This window comes from Corvus hawaiiensis, chromosome 4, assembly GCF_020740725.1.
Source record: "Corvus hawaiiensis isolate bCorHaw1 chromosome 4, bCorHaw1.pri.cur, whole genome shotgun sequence".
In the NCBI taxonomy this organism is placed as follows: Eukaryota; Metazoa; Chordata; class Aves; order Passeriformes; family Corvidae; genus Corvus; species Corvus hawaiiensis.
The window spans coordinates 37,164,009-37,180,122 of record NC_063216.1 but is presented as its reverse complement, the minus strand read 5'-3'; the positions used below and the strand labels follow the sequence as shown (position 1 = coordinate 37,180,122).

Genomic DNA, 16,114 nt, shown 5'->3' with positions numbered 1-16,114 from the left:
AAACTCATTTAGTGAAGCTTAAGTAAAATCCAACTTCTTGCTGATGGAACTGTGGTCTTAAAAACAAATCTTTGATACCACAATGATACCACAGCCTGCTGGGCAACAACAGTCAGAGGGAGAAGTGAGAATATGTGTGAGAGAAAGAACCCTCGGACACCAAGGTCAGGGAAGAAGGAGGAGGAGAAGGTGTTCCAGACGCCGGGGCAGAGACTGTCTCCTGCACCCCATGGTGAAGGCCATGGTGAGGCAGCTGTGCCCCTGCAGCCCACGAAGATCCGACGGGCAGAGATGCACCTGCAGCCTGCGGAGGGCCCCACGCCAGAGCAGGTGGATGCACCCAAAGTAGCCTGTGACCCCATGAGAAGCCGGCGCTGGAGGAGGTTCCCGGCAGGACCCATAGACCCAGGAGTCTATAGGAGTCTACTCTCGATGCGCCGGCGCTGGGGAAAGCGCAGCTGCCGCCGGGCCCCGCTCGGGCCGGGCCGAGAGCAGCCACCGCGCCGCTGGGCCTGATGGCGGCCCCGCCCCGCGCAGCAGCAGCAGCAGCAGCAGCGCCCCCGGCGGCGGCGGACTCCATTTCCCATGGCGCAGCGCGGGCGGGCAGGCGCAGGCGCAGGCGCGGCGGCGGGCGCGGGCGGCCGGAGCCATGAGGCGGCGGGGCGCGGTGCAGCGCAAGGTGCCGTGTCTGTTCGTCACCGAGGTGAAGGACGAGCCCTCGGCCAAGCGGGAGCGACAGGTGGCCGGGGCGGCACCGGGACTGGCGGATTGGGGGCAGGCAGGTGGGGCTGGGCCCGTGCCCGAGCCCAGGGGAAATCGCTGGGCCGCGGGTTACAACAGCGCGGATCGTGTTAGAGCCCCCGGCCACAGCCGAGTGGCGAGAAGTTTGGCTGCAGATTTAAGGGAAACTCACGGGAGAGGTTTGCATAGGATTCTCCCCCTGAAATTCAGGGAAGAAGGGCCGTCTGAGTGCTGTGTCAGCTCAGCCCCACGCATTTCCTGGCAAGTGCATACAGGTGTTCACCCTGATGCTGTGTTTGCTTTTTCTAAGTGAAGGCCACTCCAGCATGACCGCACGGGGAGCCTGCCTAAAACCATGCTGCCATTCCCACCTGTGAGCCTCGTACGAAGAAAAATGAGCTTGTATCCCTTTTGGGTTTGGGTTTGTTTTTTTTTCTTTTTTCTTTGTGGTTGTTTTCTTTTTGGAATATTAGGCTTATGACAGAAGAATTCATTTGAGGCTGTGAGATGTGGACAGACTGGGGCGGCAGTCACCTGTCTGGCTGCAGACCTCCAGCTTGTGTTCCTTGATTTTAGTAGCAGCTGCGTAGTGAGCTTGAATTCAGCTCTGGGTGATCTTCCCCCATTGGTGATTGGCTTCTGGATGAAAGAGTTGAAATGGTTGCCAAAAGAACAGTAACATAATTGTTCAATTCAGAGTTAAACCATCTCAATAATGGTCATGTAAGAGTACATCCCTACACTGGTGATTCTTTGCACAGAAAAACCTAACAGGGTATTGGATCCGGAAAATGTGGAAGTTTTGAAGAAACAAGGGTGAATTGCAATAGTATTAGAAATCAGCTCTATAATAAGTGTAATACTTAACAAGTTGGATTTATAGAGGCCAGCTGTAAGGAGCAAGAATCTACATGAGAGCAAGGCAGTAACATAGCCACTTGTCTTCCTTTCAGCCATTTAAAGTTTTGGCAACTGACACTATAACTGGAAAGGCATTAGAGGCAGATGTACACAATGCAGTTCCTACTGAAAAGGTGGATGGAACCTGCTGTTATGTAACTACATATAAAGGTAATAAGGAAGATCCATTTGCAGATTTCTCACGCTGACTAGAAGTCTTGTTTTACTTAGTTTTCACTTTTATTGTATGATTTATTTACAGCTGCTGTGAATTCAAGTGTCATTAAACATCCTGACCACAAAGTAATAGTTACCATAAACTTAGAAGGTGTTTCTAAAGTTCTTCTAGAATTTACTCTCTGAAATACATGAAGTGTGATTTAAGTGAATATGAACATCTAGGAACTATTCCAGTTTTTAAACTTCCTATTAGTAAGTCTTCCTTGCAAATTGGGTCATGTATAATAGAGTGTCTAATTTCCTTGGGGAAGATCAATAGAAGTACAGAGGTTGGGAGGAAATGAGAAGACTGTGGTTCATTGACTCACTGGGGTTCATGCCTTCACCTGAAATTGTAAGGAATGTATTACACTAGGCAAGACTGTCTATAGAATCTAAAATAGATTCGGAAATTCATATAGTGTAATTTGAATTTAAATTGTGGGTGGCTTTGCTTATAAAATTTCTCTAGTGGCAAATGAGAATTCCTATCTTGCCTGTTATGTAGTTGATTTTAGTACTGTGCTGGGTATGGTTACCTCAGTAAAATGATGCTTTTATCTCTGGAAACTCCTAGGACAGCCCTACCTATGGGCCAGGTTGGATCGAAAACCCACCAAACAAGGTGAAAAAAGGTTTAAACGATTCTTATATTCATTGGAAGATTGCAAAGGTTGGTGAAGATTTCTTTCCTTCTTTTTGACAATGCAAGTTATCCAGTTGGAAAAATGACCAAGCTAACATGGGAAATACCTGATCCTGCTCCAGTTTTTTTAACATCACTCTTTACATTGAAGAGCTTTAAACTGGACTAGGTAGCTATTTTTTTAATCTTAAATTTTGAACCTTTAAACTTCTTAAAGCCTAAATGCATCTTTAAACTATCTTAATTGTAGACCACTCAAGTGTGACAAATGCTGGTGTTTGTACAAAGTAACTGGGACTACTGTCTGTAAAACAAGGTTTAGATCAATGGTATTTTGATGATTGCATTGAAAGACAACTAAAGCAAAGTTGGTTAACAGTTTGCCAAAAACTCAGTGTTGCATTTATATGTCTAGAATTTGTTTGGAATATTGAAGAGGATTTCAAGCCTGTTCCAGATACCTGGATTCCAGCAAAGGACATAGAGTTCTCTAATGGCAATCCTTTGCCTGATGAAAATGGACATATGCCAGGTACCTATGATGCAGCACAGGTAAAACTGGGGAAAGGTGTGTGTGAATTTCTGAAGTGAATCAGAATTAGTTCCAGAGTTAAAAATAGTAATTAACGTATTCAGAAAAAAAAAAAATTGGAATGTCATTCATTCACTGTCAAGAAAGGCTTTGTTCTTCTGACACATGGAAATAATTGCAGTTTTCTGTACAAACTTACAGGCCTTCAGCTGAAGGCATAATTGTCACGTTTGAATTCTTATGAGATACAACAGTTTTTCTTTTTACTCTTTCTGTTTGTACTTAACTGTAGGTTTTTCTAATGCATGCATTTAATAACTTCAGTTATTTACTTTGGTAAAATGCAGTGTTTTCTCATAGGTTGGGTGCCTGTGGAGAAACACAGTAAGCAGTACTGCTGGCACTCATCTGTTGTAAATTATGAGGCTGGAATAGCGCTGGTATTGAAACACCATGCTGACCCGGGGCTTCTGGAAATCAGTCCCGTGCCATTATCAGAAATCTTAGAACAAACATTGGAGCTTATTGGGACTAATATCAATGCAAATCCATATGGTAAGTTTATATGGTCTGGTTTTGTTTTTTTAGTTAAATACTTTCTTAATTTCGTGGTATTTTTGAGCTAAATAAATGCATTTTTTTCGTGTAAGTATTTTTTTAAAAGTTTTCCAGTAGCTACCTTTTTAGAAAGGAGAGAAGAGGGCTGGCTGAAGGAACTCTCACCCAAAAATACTCACCTTAGAAAGCTGAGTTGTCATGGGACTAGTTGTGTCTTATTAAACCTCAGTTACTATAAAAATGCGTTGCTTTAGTCTTTCAAAAAAATATTTTGACTGGAAAAGCTGTTTTAAATATTACTATTAAAATACTAATAAAATTTTTTAAGATTGTTTCTTGGTGCCTTCATTTTTTTTCACTTGCTGTTTTGATGAGTTGAAGTAGAAAATTTTATTCAGCCATTTTTTTGGAGCCCCTAAAGTTAGTCACAAGTTGCAATTTTTAAATTATTAAATAGGATTTTTTTTTAAGGAAATGTAATTTAGGCTAAATTTTGGTTGTGGCTTCTTCCTTTAAAAGCCTTATAACAAAAAAAGTAATTGGGTATGAGCACAAGTGACTTCAAACTTCTGTGCTTTGCTGTTAGGATAACTTGCAAGGATGGATAGGAAAAATAGTCCTACCCAGTCTTAAGCATTTTCTCAATATGTACAAGAATTGCAACAAAAAGTTCTAATAGCTGTATTCTTAAATTAAGGTTTATGTTAACATGAAAAGGCAATGCATTTGTTAACAGCTCATTTTTAAGTATTCATGAGAAGATATGCCAGATTTTCAGGAACTAAGGTGTTTATGCTATTAATCATGATCTGAAGCATGAAGGATTTAGCTGGTACCTTTATGGTGACTGAGGAGGTGACCACAAGAAAAAAGCAGACAACTATATAAATCTCTGTGTCATGTTTATTTTATACAAAGGAGGAGGAGATTTTAATAAATATAAACTAAAATGTGAGGAGAGACAGCTGCCTTTGGTATGTAAAAATATAACTAACTGTTCTGTAAAAGACGAGACAATCTTGTCGTATCTAATAGAAGTTTACCTTTACAGAATGCTTTTAAGATACCTGCAGTAAAAAACGTGAGGAAACACATTAACTAGGAGGAACGTATTTGTTTCCTTAAACACAGGATTAGGAAGCAAGAAGCACCCTGTACATCTTCTAGTACCACATGGAGCATTTGAAATAAAGAATCCACCTGCTTTGAAGCAAAACGACATACTGTCTTGGTTTGAAAGCTGCACTGAGGGTAAAGTTGAAGGAATTGTGTGGCACTGCCATGATGGGTGTTTAATCAAGGTACGTATATGGATGGACAGGTCAAAAGCACTATAATACATAAAATGTGAAGTACTGTATTAATTTTTTGTCTTTTTTTCCAAATTCTTTAATAGTAAATGTTCTCCAACAAATGAGATGACAGTAGAATTAGTAAAGCCACTGAATCACTACAATGACAACATGTTGAATTTTTTAATTCCCAACATTCTAATAACATAATTGGGAACATATTTTCTTGCCTCTCTGTATAGGGATCATTAGTTTTAAAACTTAATTCTTGTATTTAAAAAGTAAGTTCTTGTAATGTTGACTAATAGAACAAGCATTATTAATAAGAATGTGATTTTTTAGCAGTTTGTATTATTTCTGAAACTGTGGAGGACAGCTTGGTTCTGGTTTGCCTTTTGTGTTTTGTTGTTGTTCATGTTACAGAGATAACTGATTAATGGTTTTTAAGTGCCCTGATGCAGAGAATCCTAGAATCCACAAGCACCCACACACCTCCCAAGTTGGGAATTGTTGTGCTACTTTATCAAAATGGCTGAACTGATCTTATCTTTCCTTTTCTTTTAGCTCCATCGCCATCATCTTGGTTTACCTTGGCCACTTGCAGAGACATACCTGAATTCTCAGCCTGTTGTAATTTCTTTTAATAGAACGAAATATGACTGTGACTTTGAACCAAAGAGTTTGTTTCACCATTTTTCAAAGTTGGATGGACAAAGATTTGACAGACTCAAAGATATCAAGTTTGATGCTTGAAACGATTGTTTTAAGTTAATGTATGTGCTGCATTCCTCTTACTTTTCTGTACCACAGAATTCTTCATGAATACTCTTCTAGCTTAGGCAACAGCCCAGGTACTGTATCATTTTAATTTTATTCTAAATGACTAATTTTAAATAACAGAAATCTGCCAGCCAGAGCAGAGATCTAGCTTCCAGCATGTTTATTTTCTGAAAAATCCTTAACTTTTGAACCCACTCCTGGAAACGGCTAGCATTTAGTGTAGGAAGTGTGTTGTCTACTGGCTGGTCTTAAAAGCTTTACTAATGAATGCAATCAACTGGAAAAGTTACATAGGTTGCGCTTCTACAGATGTAATTATTATATGTACACTATTATATGTAGGTTTGAGATTTAGCATCAAGTTTCTTAACAGTAAAAGGACATATTTCACGTGGGACCAGAATTAGTCCTAAAATTTGACAATTTTTTTTACAGTTGTAACAGTTTCTTATGGGGAAAACTTCCTGGTATCATTTAACTGTTCATCTGCAGCATTATGCTATTATTTAAAAACCCAATTAACCTATATCCTACAGGGATTGCACTATTTTGGGAAAAAAGAGTAAATAATAGAAAATAAATGAGTTTTATTTTGGAGAACCTAGTAAGTGGAGAGAGAGACATGACTTGGCTTAATTCCCATTTACAACTGCATCTCAATTAGGAAACTTTGTCAAGGGCATACTAAGATAAGGTATACAAATAATAAAGTGAGACTGAATGATCATTTGAGTTGGCTTTATTTCATCTCTGCTATAAAAGTACACATCTAGCTCTATAAAATAAACAAAATGAAAAATGAATTATGTACAAAAATACCAGTGGTTTGGCTGAAACACTGTAACTTCATTTCCAGTTCTTTGTTCTTGGATTTTGTAACATAGAGGTAAAAATAACCAGGCATGTAAGAACAGACATCCAGCACACTGACCCTGAGTTCAGAGTTAAACATTATGGCCACACAAGACAAGAGCAAATTACATACTCTTACTGATCTGGGACTTAGCATACTTAGTATGCTGACAGTTTAAAAAAATTTATTAACTTTTAGGATAAGCCCAAGGTTTCAACTTCACCTGACACCTTACTACCCAAATTAACTGTTCTGAATTAAAATATATTATTGCACAGGAGCTGGGAGAGGTAAAACTTGGCTTTTATTTTGACTATTGTATATAAATACTGACCATGAACTGTTGAATAATCCAATTCTGCAATCTTAGGTGTATGCAAACTAACATAACTTTGAGAGACTTGTATAATTCTAAGATAAACACAGACAATTTTATTTTTTGTATCAATTAGGAGGATACTGAACACAAGCCTAATCAACAGAAATGTTGCCTGGACTATCCTGAATGCCAGACTCTTCATAAAGCTGCTTCAATCTCTCTTCTAAGATGATATTTTTTTTTACTTCTTCATTGTAGTTATATTTTAGATCCTCAAGTTCTTCAAAAAAAGAAGGGTTATAGGTTTCTAGTTCTCTTCTCAGCTCTTTTGTCTCTTCCTATTGAAAAGAATAAAGGAGTACCACTTTTATCCAGGACTTTGTTAATACCACGCAACAGCTTTTTTTGCCTTTTTCTTGAGAGGTTATATGATAAGAGAATAAGGATGTTGTCTAGAGGCAAAAAACGCTACCCATAAATAGCACCTTCCCAAGAAACCAAATAGGCTTTGTAAACAATATTTAGAGGTTGACTTTGTCATTTAATATTAATTTAGCTATTAAATGGCTCCTCCTAACTAACCATAATTTTGCTTATTATGTTGCCTAGGATGATCCTCACAGCTCACCTTTAACTGCTGTTTTTCGAGCTCTGAAGCTTCCAGCTGTGACTGGAGGTGAGCCATTTCTGACATTAGCTTGTCAATTTTAGCCTTCTCTACAATTTCATTATGTCCTGCAAAAACAAAGATTTTTTATGAAATTTTAAGTAGTGAAAACCCATGGCACAAATAATCTTGTTTCAGTAAGTCTGCATCTCCTGAAAGCTGCAGCAGTTGAAGTGTATAAATCCAGTTGGGATCACCAAAAATTTAAGTCACCTGGGCTTCTCCGTAGTTCTTGTACAAATTAAGCAATGGTGACTAGTTCCTGTGGTTGAATGCAGAATTGTAGCCCAGTGGCCAGTCTGTTAGCACAGCTTTGACAAATACAACATGAACACTTCCTCTGAATTAAATGCAGGAAGTTTGGAACTATCATAAGGGTGTTGTTGCATATGTTCATAATTTCAATAGGGTTAGTTTTGGGGGTTTTTTCCAGTCATATGGCAATGTGCTGCTCCATAGTACTCTGCTTTTCCCATGGAACTGATGCCTGCTACATCTTAAATCATTCACAGAGCTGGTAAGTGGAAATAGACACTCATTCTCTAGCAGCTTGGAATCCAAAGCAAAATGCGTAGGAAAGAGGATTTCAATTAATGACTGACATCTTACAGTCTTTTGAGGTTAATGAATCAAGTTGGGGCAGATTTTTCCCACATACCTCATGAGGGAAAAATCATACAAAGTTTACAGCCTCTTGCTCAAAATAATTGATTAGGGAGATTTTTACTAAAAATTCTCTACAAAAAGGTTATATATGTACTCAAAAATCTGAGACCTTAATCTGCTCCAGTTTACACTACTTTGGCATTAATCTACTTCACATAATTCTGTAGATTTATTATCACTTTGCACACACATATTAAGTAAAAGTAGTTTTAGACCCTAAGTACAAGAAGATCTTTATTTTAGGTATTGAAAATTATTACCAGCTGCCGGACCTCCACTGGTAGAGGTGTGTCTTTCATGCTTATAATCTCCCATCTGGTGCACTAGTTCTGCTTTTTCTTTCTCTAATCGATCATTAGTTAATCTAGAATATAGAACAATTTTAGAATATTTTTAAAAAATTATTAAACATTTTAAAACATAAAATATTTAACTAAAAATTGCAGTGGTCATTTCTTGATCTTCTTATTTCATGTATATTGGCTGAGGTATTTAGTTAGTTATTTAGAAGTCCATTACCTTAAAAGCTGAAGCTCCTTGATGAGGTTTTGCTCTGTCCCTGCACCTTCAGGAAGATGTTTGAGATGCTCAATCTTAAAAGAAAAATTAAGAAAGTTTTATTCTTAAAAACAGTATCCATGGCAATGCAGTTCAGGTAAGAGTTCTCTTGGATACAAGATTTAAAAAAGAATGAAAATAATACTAAGGATGTAACCAAACATTAGGCTATCAGGAAAAAAAAAGCCTTCATGTACAGTTTCCAAACACAAAGCTAGTTCTTGACAGCCTTTCTGAAGTTAGTAAAGATTATTGCTACATATTTCATGAAAGGTGAAGAAAAAAGTATTTAGAAGTTAGATTTACAAAGAAAGTTGGATGCATAGCTACGTCAATGTCATGTATACATACGCTAAAGGAATTGATATACCTAAATCATTTAAATGCTTTAAAAATATTACTGATGTGCTTATTTGCATATCAGGGTGTCCCAGTTAATTTAGAAAGATAGTATGAAAACCCTATGATTTTGCAGTGACAACCCAAATGAGGGTACACTGAACCTGCAGTTAAGTTAGAAGAGGTCCTGATGATAGGGGGAGGGAGTAAAATTCAGAAGCACAAGAGTGGTTTAAATATGTGATTATATACAGTTAAGGAATGCAGTGACAGTTCATGAACTCACATGAGAGGTTTTTGTTCTGTTACTACCTATCATGATAAGGATTTGGGTTATTTTTTTTTACACAATGAGGCTCTTGTCTTTGCAATGCAGTTAACTTCGATCTCATCCCTTCATCAGTACCATCCCTTCATCAGTACTTGAGACATGAAAGAAACTGGAAAGTGTGTTGCTCCCAGAGTAGTATCACATAATGAAAGACTTCTATCTCTGTGTTAAATTTGCTGCTGCTATATACTTCATGTTAATAGAGGAAAAACAAGGAAAAACTAACAAAATAATTGTTTTACAGGAACCAATTCCAAGTTCTATTTATTGAACATGTCTACTTGCTTACATTTTTTATATATATATATATATATATGACTTCCCAAATTGAAAGTTTGTATTTGGTAACTTACACTGAGAAGGGCCAGTACAAGGTGTCTGGGGAAGAGAACCATCCACATATAAATAAATGAGAAGATGGGAGCTGATGCAGAGGCGTAGTTCTAGGACTGCACCTCTGCACTTAAAAGCCAAAATGTGATACATCTTTTCAAAGGCACTTGTGTTTAAAATTTATCAACTCTTCCACGTGTACAATAGTACTTGTAAGACTACTGGAGACTGCATGTAAGAGGCCATGTAAGACTGGAAACAGAAATGAGGATCCTGTTTAGGACGGCAAACTCAATACTCCCCTGCCCCCACTGCTAAAAAACCAAAGTGGAGGGAATAGGGAGGTCTCTGCAGCAGCCTCACTCTGCAGAGCCTTTTGAAGCATCTATCTACAGGCTTTCATGTGATCACTGAAACTGTAGTAAAAAAGCCCTACAGAAGAACACAGTAGAAAAATAACAGTTTTCCTCAGCCTGCAAGTCAAGAATATATCTTGATAGTATGTGGTAAACCTCATTAATTCACTAAAATATGTAAATATAGCAACTATGACCGAAAAAAAAACGCTATAGAAGAAAGGCTTAGAGAAAAATCAAGTATTCTGCCACTACAGACATTACAAAGACCTAAATAAAGCATTCTATTTTCAGAGTTATCTGGCTAAATTTAACTCACTTGTTCTTTAAGATCTTGTAAATTTTTATCAGCGTTGTGTTCACGTTCTATTGCTTCCTGAAGCAGCCGTTGAAGGTTAGCAATGCTTTGGGTTTTTTTAGCAATATCCGTTTCCATTTTCTTCAGCTTAGTTTCCTGCATTCTGGCAATATTTTTATTTAGAGAAAAATAAGAGCAGAAGTTAATACTTTTGCAGAAATAGTGATTAAATTACCTTCAGGGGTAAAATACACCCTAGAGTATGTTTGGGGCATTAGCCTTGAAATAATCTCTGGCCTTATAAATACAATTTGCTGAAAGAAGCATAATGAGAAATACATCTTTAATCTTGCAATAAAGGCTTTTCTAGATATTATGCTTCTGTGGGGTTTTTTTGTGTCAACACTTTATTGAAGGGGGACTGGAATCTTTTTATGCTATTGCACATGAAACCTAAGCACCTGCTGCTAAAAGGATGCATGTTACTGATGCAGTATGTACACTAGTTGTATCTTAATTCAGTGTTATACCTTTCAAAGTATTTTTCTACTGATTTAATAATTTGTGGAAAATACTGTACTCAGAAAAGGGCGCTAATACAGATGCAGAAGATGAAAACTCCAAAGCCAAAACTATTCTGCAATCAATTGTTTACCCTGGAGGAACAGCAGTCAGACGAAGATTCCATTTTGCTTTGAGCTGTATACGGCTACAAAAGGTTTGTGTAGAATCTGAAATGCTGGAAGGTACCTCTGGAGATCCTGTAGCCCAGTTCTCCCACCTGAATCCATCTGGATTTTCAGATAGCAATACAATGTCCAACACCTTGCTACCTGCCAAAGAGTCTTCTGAAGGGTCACTGGGATGACACCCCTTTGCCCTATGAAACAATTTCTGTTACCACGTACATGCTTTGGTGGATGTGCTGGTGAGGTGGATTGCATGGTAAAGTTCCCCAAGCAGCTCCTCTGGGTTAGTAAGGTGTTCATGTTATTAACTTACTTAAAATTCATGTTAAAGTAAATGCAAATAGAAGGCTTTATTCACATGAGTTGAAATAGGCAAGTACAATTAAACATTGTATTTTGTATCTATATACAACTACATATATATCTCTGTCGACTAAATAGAACCAAGTATAAATGTTTTCCAAAAGAAGTGAAGAACTGGAAGAATAAATATATGAAAACTGCTGAGCCAATACACCAGCTGTTAAGCGTTACAGTGGGGATTCTATAACACAACTGTCTTCACTGTATGCTCCTATCCTCTTTCTCCTGTGGCCATCAGCCACTTTTGTCCTGTCCTGCAGTCATTTTTGCCCTCCTTCCTTAGACAAATTATGGTTGTTATCTTGCCTTGCATAGAGACATTTTACCTCACTGGATAGTTTGGGGGAAGGTTAAAAAAAACCAAATGGCTTTTTAAAGTCTCAGTGAAGTGAAATGGCTGAGCAACATGTCAGAGCAGGGGATCCTGTGGGAGTGCAAGACTGGGAATGGAGTAAAACCTTGGCCATCAACAGTGATCTGACCTAAGATGAAATCAGACAGGTCTCTCTTCTGTCCAGTGGATTTTCTGCCCTAATAAGTTTACTGTCACAGGTTCTGATTTTGTAGATACCTTCCATCTCTGTTTACCACTATTAAAGAGTACTTTTGCAACTCATTATCTTATTTCACCCTGAAGTCATCCAGGAGTCCAGGACTAAGTATTTCTTACCAAAAATCTGTTCTCTCCCATCCTTATGCAGGACACAGGTTATTTCTCATAATAGCATAAGCATTTGTTTCATTTTTCTGTCTTTTTATTACATTCTCAATTCCTACCTTGTTACAATGGACTTCCAGCTTCTGCTGTCAGCTCCATCAAGTTGGCTCTCTGCCATATTTAGCTTCTTAATGGTTTCTTCCAGCTGTACGTTTAACTTCTCATTTAATATCTCCAAGTTATTCTTCTCTATTCGTAGCTTCTCTCCACTGTCAGCTTCCTATTGTTCAATAAAAGCAAAGCTTTATGGAATGCTTAACCTCACATGAAGCACAGCATAATCTCAAACAATGGTGCGATAGGGTCAGCGCTGATTTAGAGGAAAACTGCATCCAAGATTACTAGCACTACAACTTCCAAATTCGATCTTGGACTAGTCCTTGGATATCTCCTCTCCACATATAGTGAAAAAAATCTGTCATAGCAACATCAGTGCTATATTAACCACTAAAAAACCTAAAAACCATATACTTACCATAACCAGTACCTAATGAAATAAAGGGATGCATTACAATGATCATACCTTTTTCAGTTCTTTACGCAGTCTCTCATTTTCAGTAATGAGCTTTTCCATTCCTTTGGTCTTAGATTCATAACGCATACTCAGCTGGCCCTCCAGATCAAGTTTCATTTTTTCCATTTCAGACTAAATATCAAATAGTTTGTTAAAACATATTTACATTGCTTTGTAGAAGATTTCAGATTTCCATTTTTAAATCACAGAAGAGTTATGGCTACTTAGCACAGTGAACATTTCATCACATAGTTAAATATATCCTTAAGGTACAAAGTACCTTAAATCATGCATTATGTTATGCTAAAATGAAGTTTTGCCTTTCTGTTCTGTATCATATCTGCCATTTTCAAAACAGTTTCGTGCCAATCAGTATCAACAGGCTTGCTACTCCATTTTGTTACTAACTTGCATATAAACTGTTATCTAAATACAGTTACTGGAGATAAATCTGTACCTTTAGCTTCTCATTTTCCTGCTCAAGACCAAGTAATTTCTCATTAGAAACCACAGCTGGAGCTTTTTTCAGTTCTTCATTTTCTCTTTGGACTCTCTCTACAACCTTTTTCATCAAGCCAATTGTTTTTTCCAGTTCTGGGATTGTCTTTCCGCTTCTACCAGCCTACAGAGAGGGGGGAAGGAAAAAGTATAAGTAAACAATAGTTCATTTTGACATTCTGAGATACTCCAAATCTTACTTTATTGCTTATTTTCCCATTTCAATTCATATTTATAAAAAAAAAAGATGCTTTGTTTTGATGTGACTTGAACCCTAGAATTTCCTGCATACTTATCTCTGCAAAACATCTAATGATATATTAACCCCTCAAGTCAACAAATCAACTCCTTCATTTTCTATGTTACCCAAAAGAGCTGCAGTTAAGTCTCAAAATCTGCTGTACTTCATGAACTAAACTGAAACATTAGGAAAATAAATCAAAGAACTACTTAATTTACTCAGCTTTTCTTGTAGAAAAATTCCCCAATCCAACAGACCATGCAATTGGGAGCATGGGGGAAAAATGGCTGGGAACTTGAGGGAAGAAAAGAGGGCCATTTTTTAGCATCCCTTCTTCTGCCGAATCAAAGTGACAGAAGAACTATATTTTAAAGCCTAAATAGATCTCCTGTTCCAAAGGCATATATTCTTCTTGGAGAATAATAAATAAATGTATGTGAGGGTAACATTGTAATTTCTCTATTTTTCTTCTTTCACTACATTAATTAATGAGTTAGAAAATCTGTTTAAGTCTTCAAATCCATTTATTTTCTCATCATCTTTGTAACAATTTCCTCATAATTTTAAGATGCTGCTGATTCTACTTACGGGGCCATAAGGTACCTCCTTTTCTTTCTACGGAAGTAAGGAGCAAAGTAAGTGGAAAATGGGGAGGATTTTATTCCCTGGAGTTCTTCATAAATATATATAGCAACCAAATTTCAGAAGTAAAAACTACTTCTTTTTCTTCTCTAAAATAACTGGAGGGATTAGGAGGTTTATGTTGGTACCCAGCAGAATTAAAGAAAAACCTGTCACATCTTGCTGCCTGTGAATGGAGAAAGATGCAGAATTTGCTGTCTCCTCAGAACTTTTGCATGAAACAGTTTTATAAACTGAATTTCCTTGTCCAAGAATACCACTGCATAAGAGACAGATACACAAGCAGTCCACACAAGGCATGAGTAAAGAATGAAAAATATCTGATCTTTTCCAGGTCCCCAGAAGCAGAACTCATTTACCTTGTATAGCGATCTACAAAGAGCTACAAAGGCACTTAGGAGCTTTTACTAACTCAGCTTTCTTTAGAAGGTCACACAAAGAGTTTGATAAGTGAGCAGCAAGAGACATACTGGGCACTGCTGAGTACTTTCTTCCCTTAAACTTCTGAAATACTGTTCTATTAAGGTAGTTGACAGTAGCTAGGGTAAAATTTAGCTGTGTCACCTTGCATAGTACAACAAAAACTTTCACTAACAGTAAAGTACCCTTTCTACATCTGCATCAAATCATTTACATAGATACATGAATATAATTTTCATTATTATGGCTGTAACTACGATTTATTGTACAAATATGCTTCTGAAGGTAACTAATCAAAATGACAAAATAAGGCCATGATAGTGTAAATATGTAATGGTTTAGCTCTAGTCCTTCTAATGGTCCTGTTAACTTAATGTCATTAATTTATTATAGCATTTTGTCAATAAAATAGGCAAGAACAATTCATGTTTGCTTTTGGTTGATTCCAAATAATTTAGCTTCAATAATACTTTGCTTTTTTTTGTATTTAATTTTCATTTAATTATGATGGAAAGTGCTGTTAGAATACTCACCCCTCTAATGCTGCCCAGCTTTCGTTCAGCTTCTGCTTTCTCTTTTTTGAGAAGTTCACACATTTCTTTTAAGTCATCTACTTGGTCCTACAAGTAAAAAAAAAAAGTAATAAGCAACTTAGATCTCAAATTGAGGTGAACAACTGGTAAACAAAATTACAGTGTAGTTTTACTTTGAAAAATTTAAGAGAAACCAATTTCCCATCTCAGTGATATTTTCCATCATTTCTACCAGCTATTCAACCCTCTCATCTTCTGTAAAATCGTGGAAAATTTACAGTATGTACAGAAGAAATATCTATTTTTAAACAAATCCCTGACCTGTGTGAGGGTAAAGGGGACTAAAGTAAAAAGATGTTACCTTTAGTCTTGGCAAATCTTTATTGGCCTGCTCTAGTTGGAATCTTAGCTCAATGTTTTCAGATGACAATCTTAAATTTTCCTTCAAAACTTCTTGTTCTCTTCGATACTGATCACTTGATCCTATTCGTGATGTCTTGAGAAAAGAGGGGGAAAAACTGCTATTAAGTGGTAATGTACTAATTCAAAATTACAACTATCAGTTGTAGCTGATTAAGTGCAACAGATAACTAGTATTTCTCACAGAAATGAAACAAAACTTTATTATTACCAGTTTTGATCTAATCTGCTTTGATTTTAACACCTTCTCTTACATTACTTTAACTTGCTTAACCTTTAAGGGAAGTTTAAAAATCAGTATAAACTAGTAAAAATTTCATCAAACCAAAACTGACTCTCAAACTATTCTGTAGAAATAAATCTCAAAGACTAAAAGATAAAAAAGCTACTGAATGTAGTAAGCTGTGACACTGTACCTGGGAACAGCATCTAATTTTAAGGACATACTCTGATAGTTTTTTAAGTAGTACCATGTGTCATAAGAAATGTCATATATGTCAAATGGATCAGAAAGCAAGTCAGGAAGAGCAGTATGTAACTCTCATTTAATCTGTTAGTTCCCACAGTCTTAAGTCTTTATGCATGGAGGCTAGTAATTTATACTACACAAAGAGTGCTTTGCATACTTTATAGTGCCAATTCAAATCACAGTGATATGGTAAATTACTATGCCTGGCTAGTAAAGAGT

The 16,114-nt window shown here is 37.1% G+C and overlaps 2 protein-coding genes across 12 annotated transcripts in view; one reads left to right on the top strand and one right to left on the bottom strand.

The window, feature by feature from the left end:
- The first annotated feature begins 618 nt into the window (after positions 1-618).
- C4H12orf29 (chromosome 4 C12orf29 homolog) lies at positions 619-6,395 on the top strand. Of its 8 annotated transcripts, XM_048301351.1 has the most exons (8): positions 694-782; positions 1,695-1,812; positions 1,904-2,073; positions 2,438-2,533; positions 2,922-3,074; positions 3,399-3,593; positions 4,728-4,897; positions 5,453-6,395. In XM_048301351.1, exons 3-8 carry the CDS (start codon positions 2,010-2,012, stop codon positions 5,639-5,641), a joined length of 867 nt encoding a protein of 288 aa, XP_048157308.1. In that variant the 5' UTR covers positions 694-782; positions 1,695-1,812; positions 1,904-2,009; the 3' UTR covers positions 5,642-6,395. The 8 variants fall into 8 exon arrangements, with proteins under 8 accessions (XP_048157305.1, XP_048157303.1, XP_048157302.1 ...); XM_048301348.1 differs by lacking the exon at positions 1,904-2,073 and having other exon boundaries at positions 619-739; positions 2,922-3,038; XM_048301346.1 differs by lacking the exon at positions 1,904-2,073 and having other exon boundaries at positions 619-739.
- CEP290 (centrosomal protein 290) overlaps positions 6,390-16,114 on the bottom strand; it is a 49,533-nt gene continuing 39,808 nt past the window's right edge. For all 4 annotated transcript variants that reach the window (XM_048301337.1, XM_048301339.1, XM_048301338.1 and 1 more), the window contains 10 exons: positions 15,368-15,502; positions 15,007-15,093; positions 13,130-13,294; positions 12,682-12,804; positions 12,218-12,378; positions 10,410-10,551; positions 8,693-8,766; positions 8,434-8,537; positions 7,469-7,575; positions 6,390-7,178 (listed from right to left, as the gene is read on the bottom strand). In XM_048301337.1, the coding sequence (XP_048157294.1) occupies positions 6,993-7,178; positions 7,469-7,575; positions 8,434-8,537; positions 8,693-8,766; positions 10,410-10,551; positions 12,218-12,378; positions 12,682-12,804; positions 13,130-13,294; positions 15,007-15,093; positions 15,368-15,502 (1,284 nt within the window). In that variant the 3' untranslated portion in view covers positions 6,390-6,992. The remainder of the gene's footprint in view (positions 7,179-7,468; positions 7,576-8,433; positions 8,538-8,692; positions 8,767-10,409; positions 10,552-12,217; positions 12,379-12,681; positions 12,805-13,129; positions 13,295-15,006; positions 15,094-15,367; positions 15,503-16,114) is intronic.

What these genes read in the sequence shown, in the direction of transcription:
- C4H12orf29 (XM_048301344.1), top strand. Translation starts at nt 650, where the DNA reads ATGAGGCGGCGGGGCGCGGTGCAGCGCAAGGTGCCGTGTCTGTTCGTC. An exon ending in ACAGGTAAAACTGGGGAAAG is followed by an intron (nt 3,075 to 3,398) that starts GTGTGTGTGAAT and finishes GTTTTCTCATAG; the next exon opens with GTTGGGTGCCTGTGGAGAAA. An exon ending in TATCAATGCAAATCCATATG is followed by an intron (nt 3,594 to 4,727) that starts GTAAGTTTATAT and finishes CCTTAAACACAG; the next exon opens with GATTAGGAAGCAAGAAGCAC.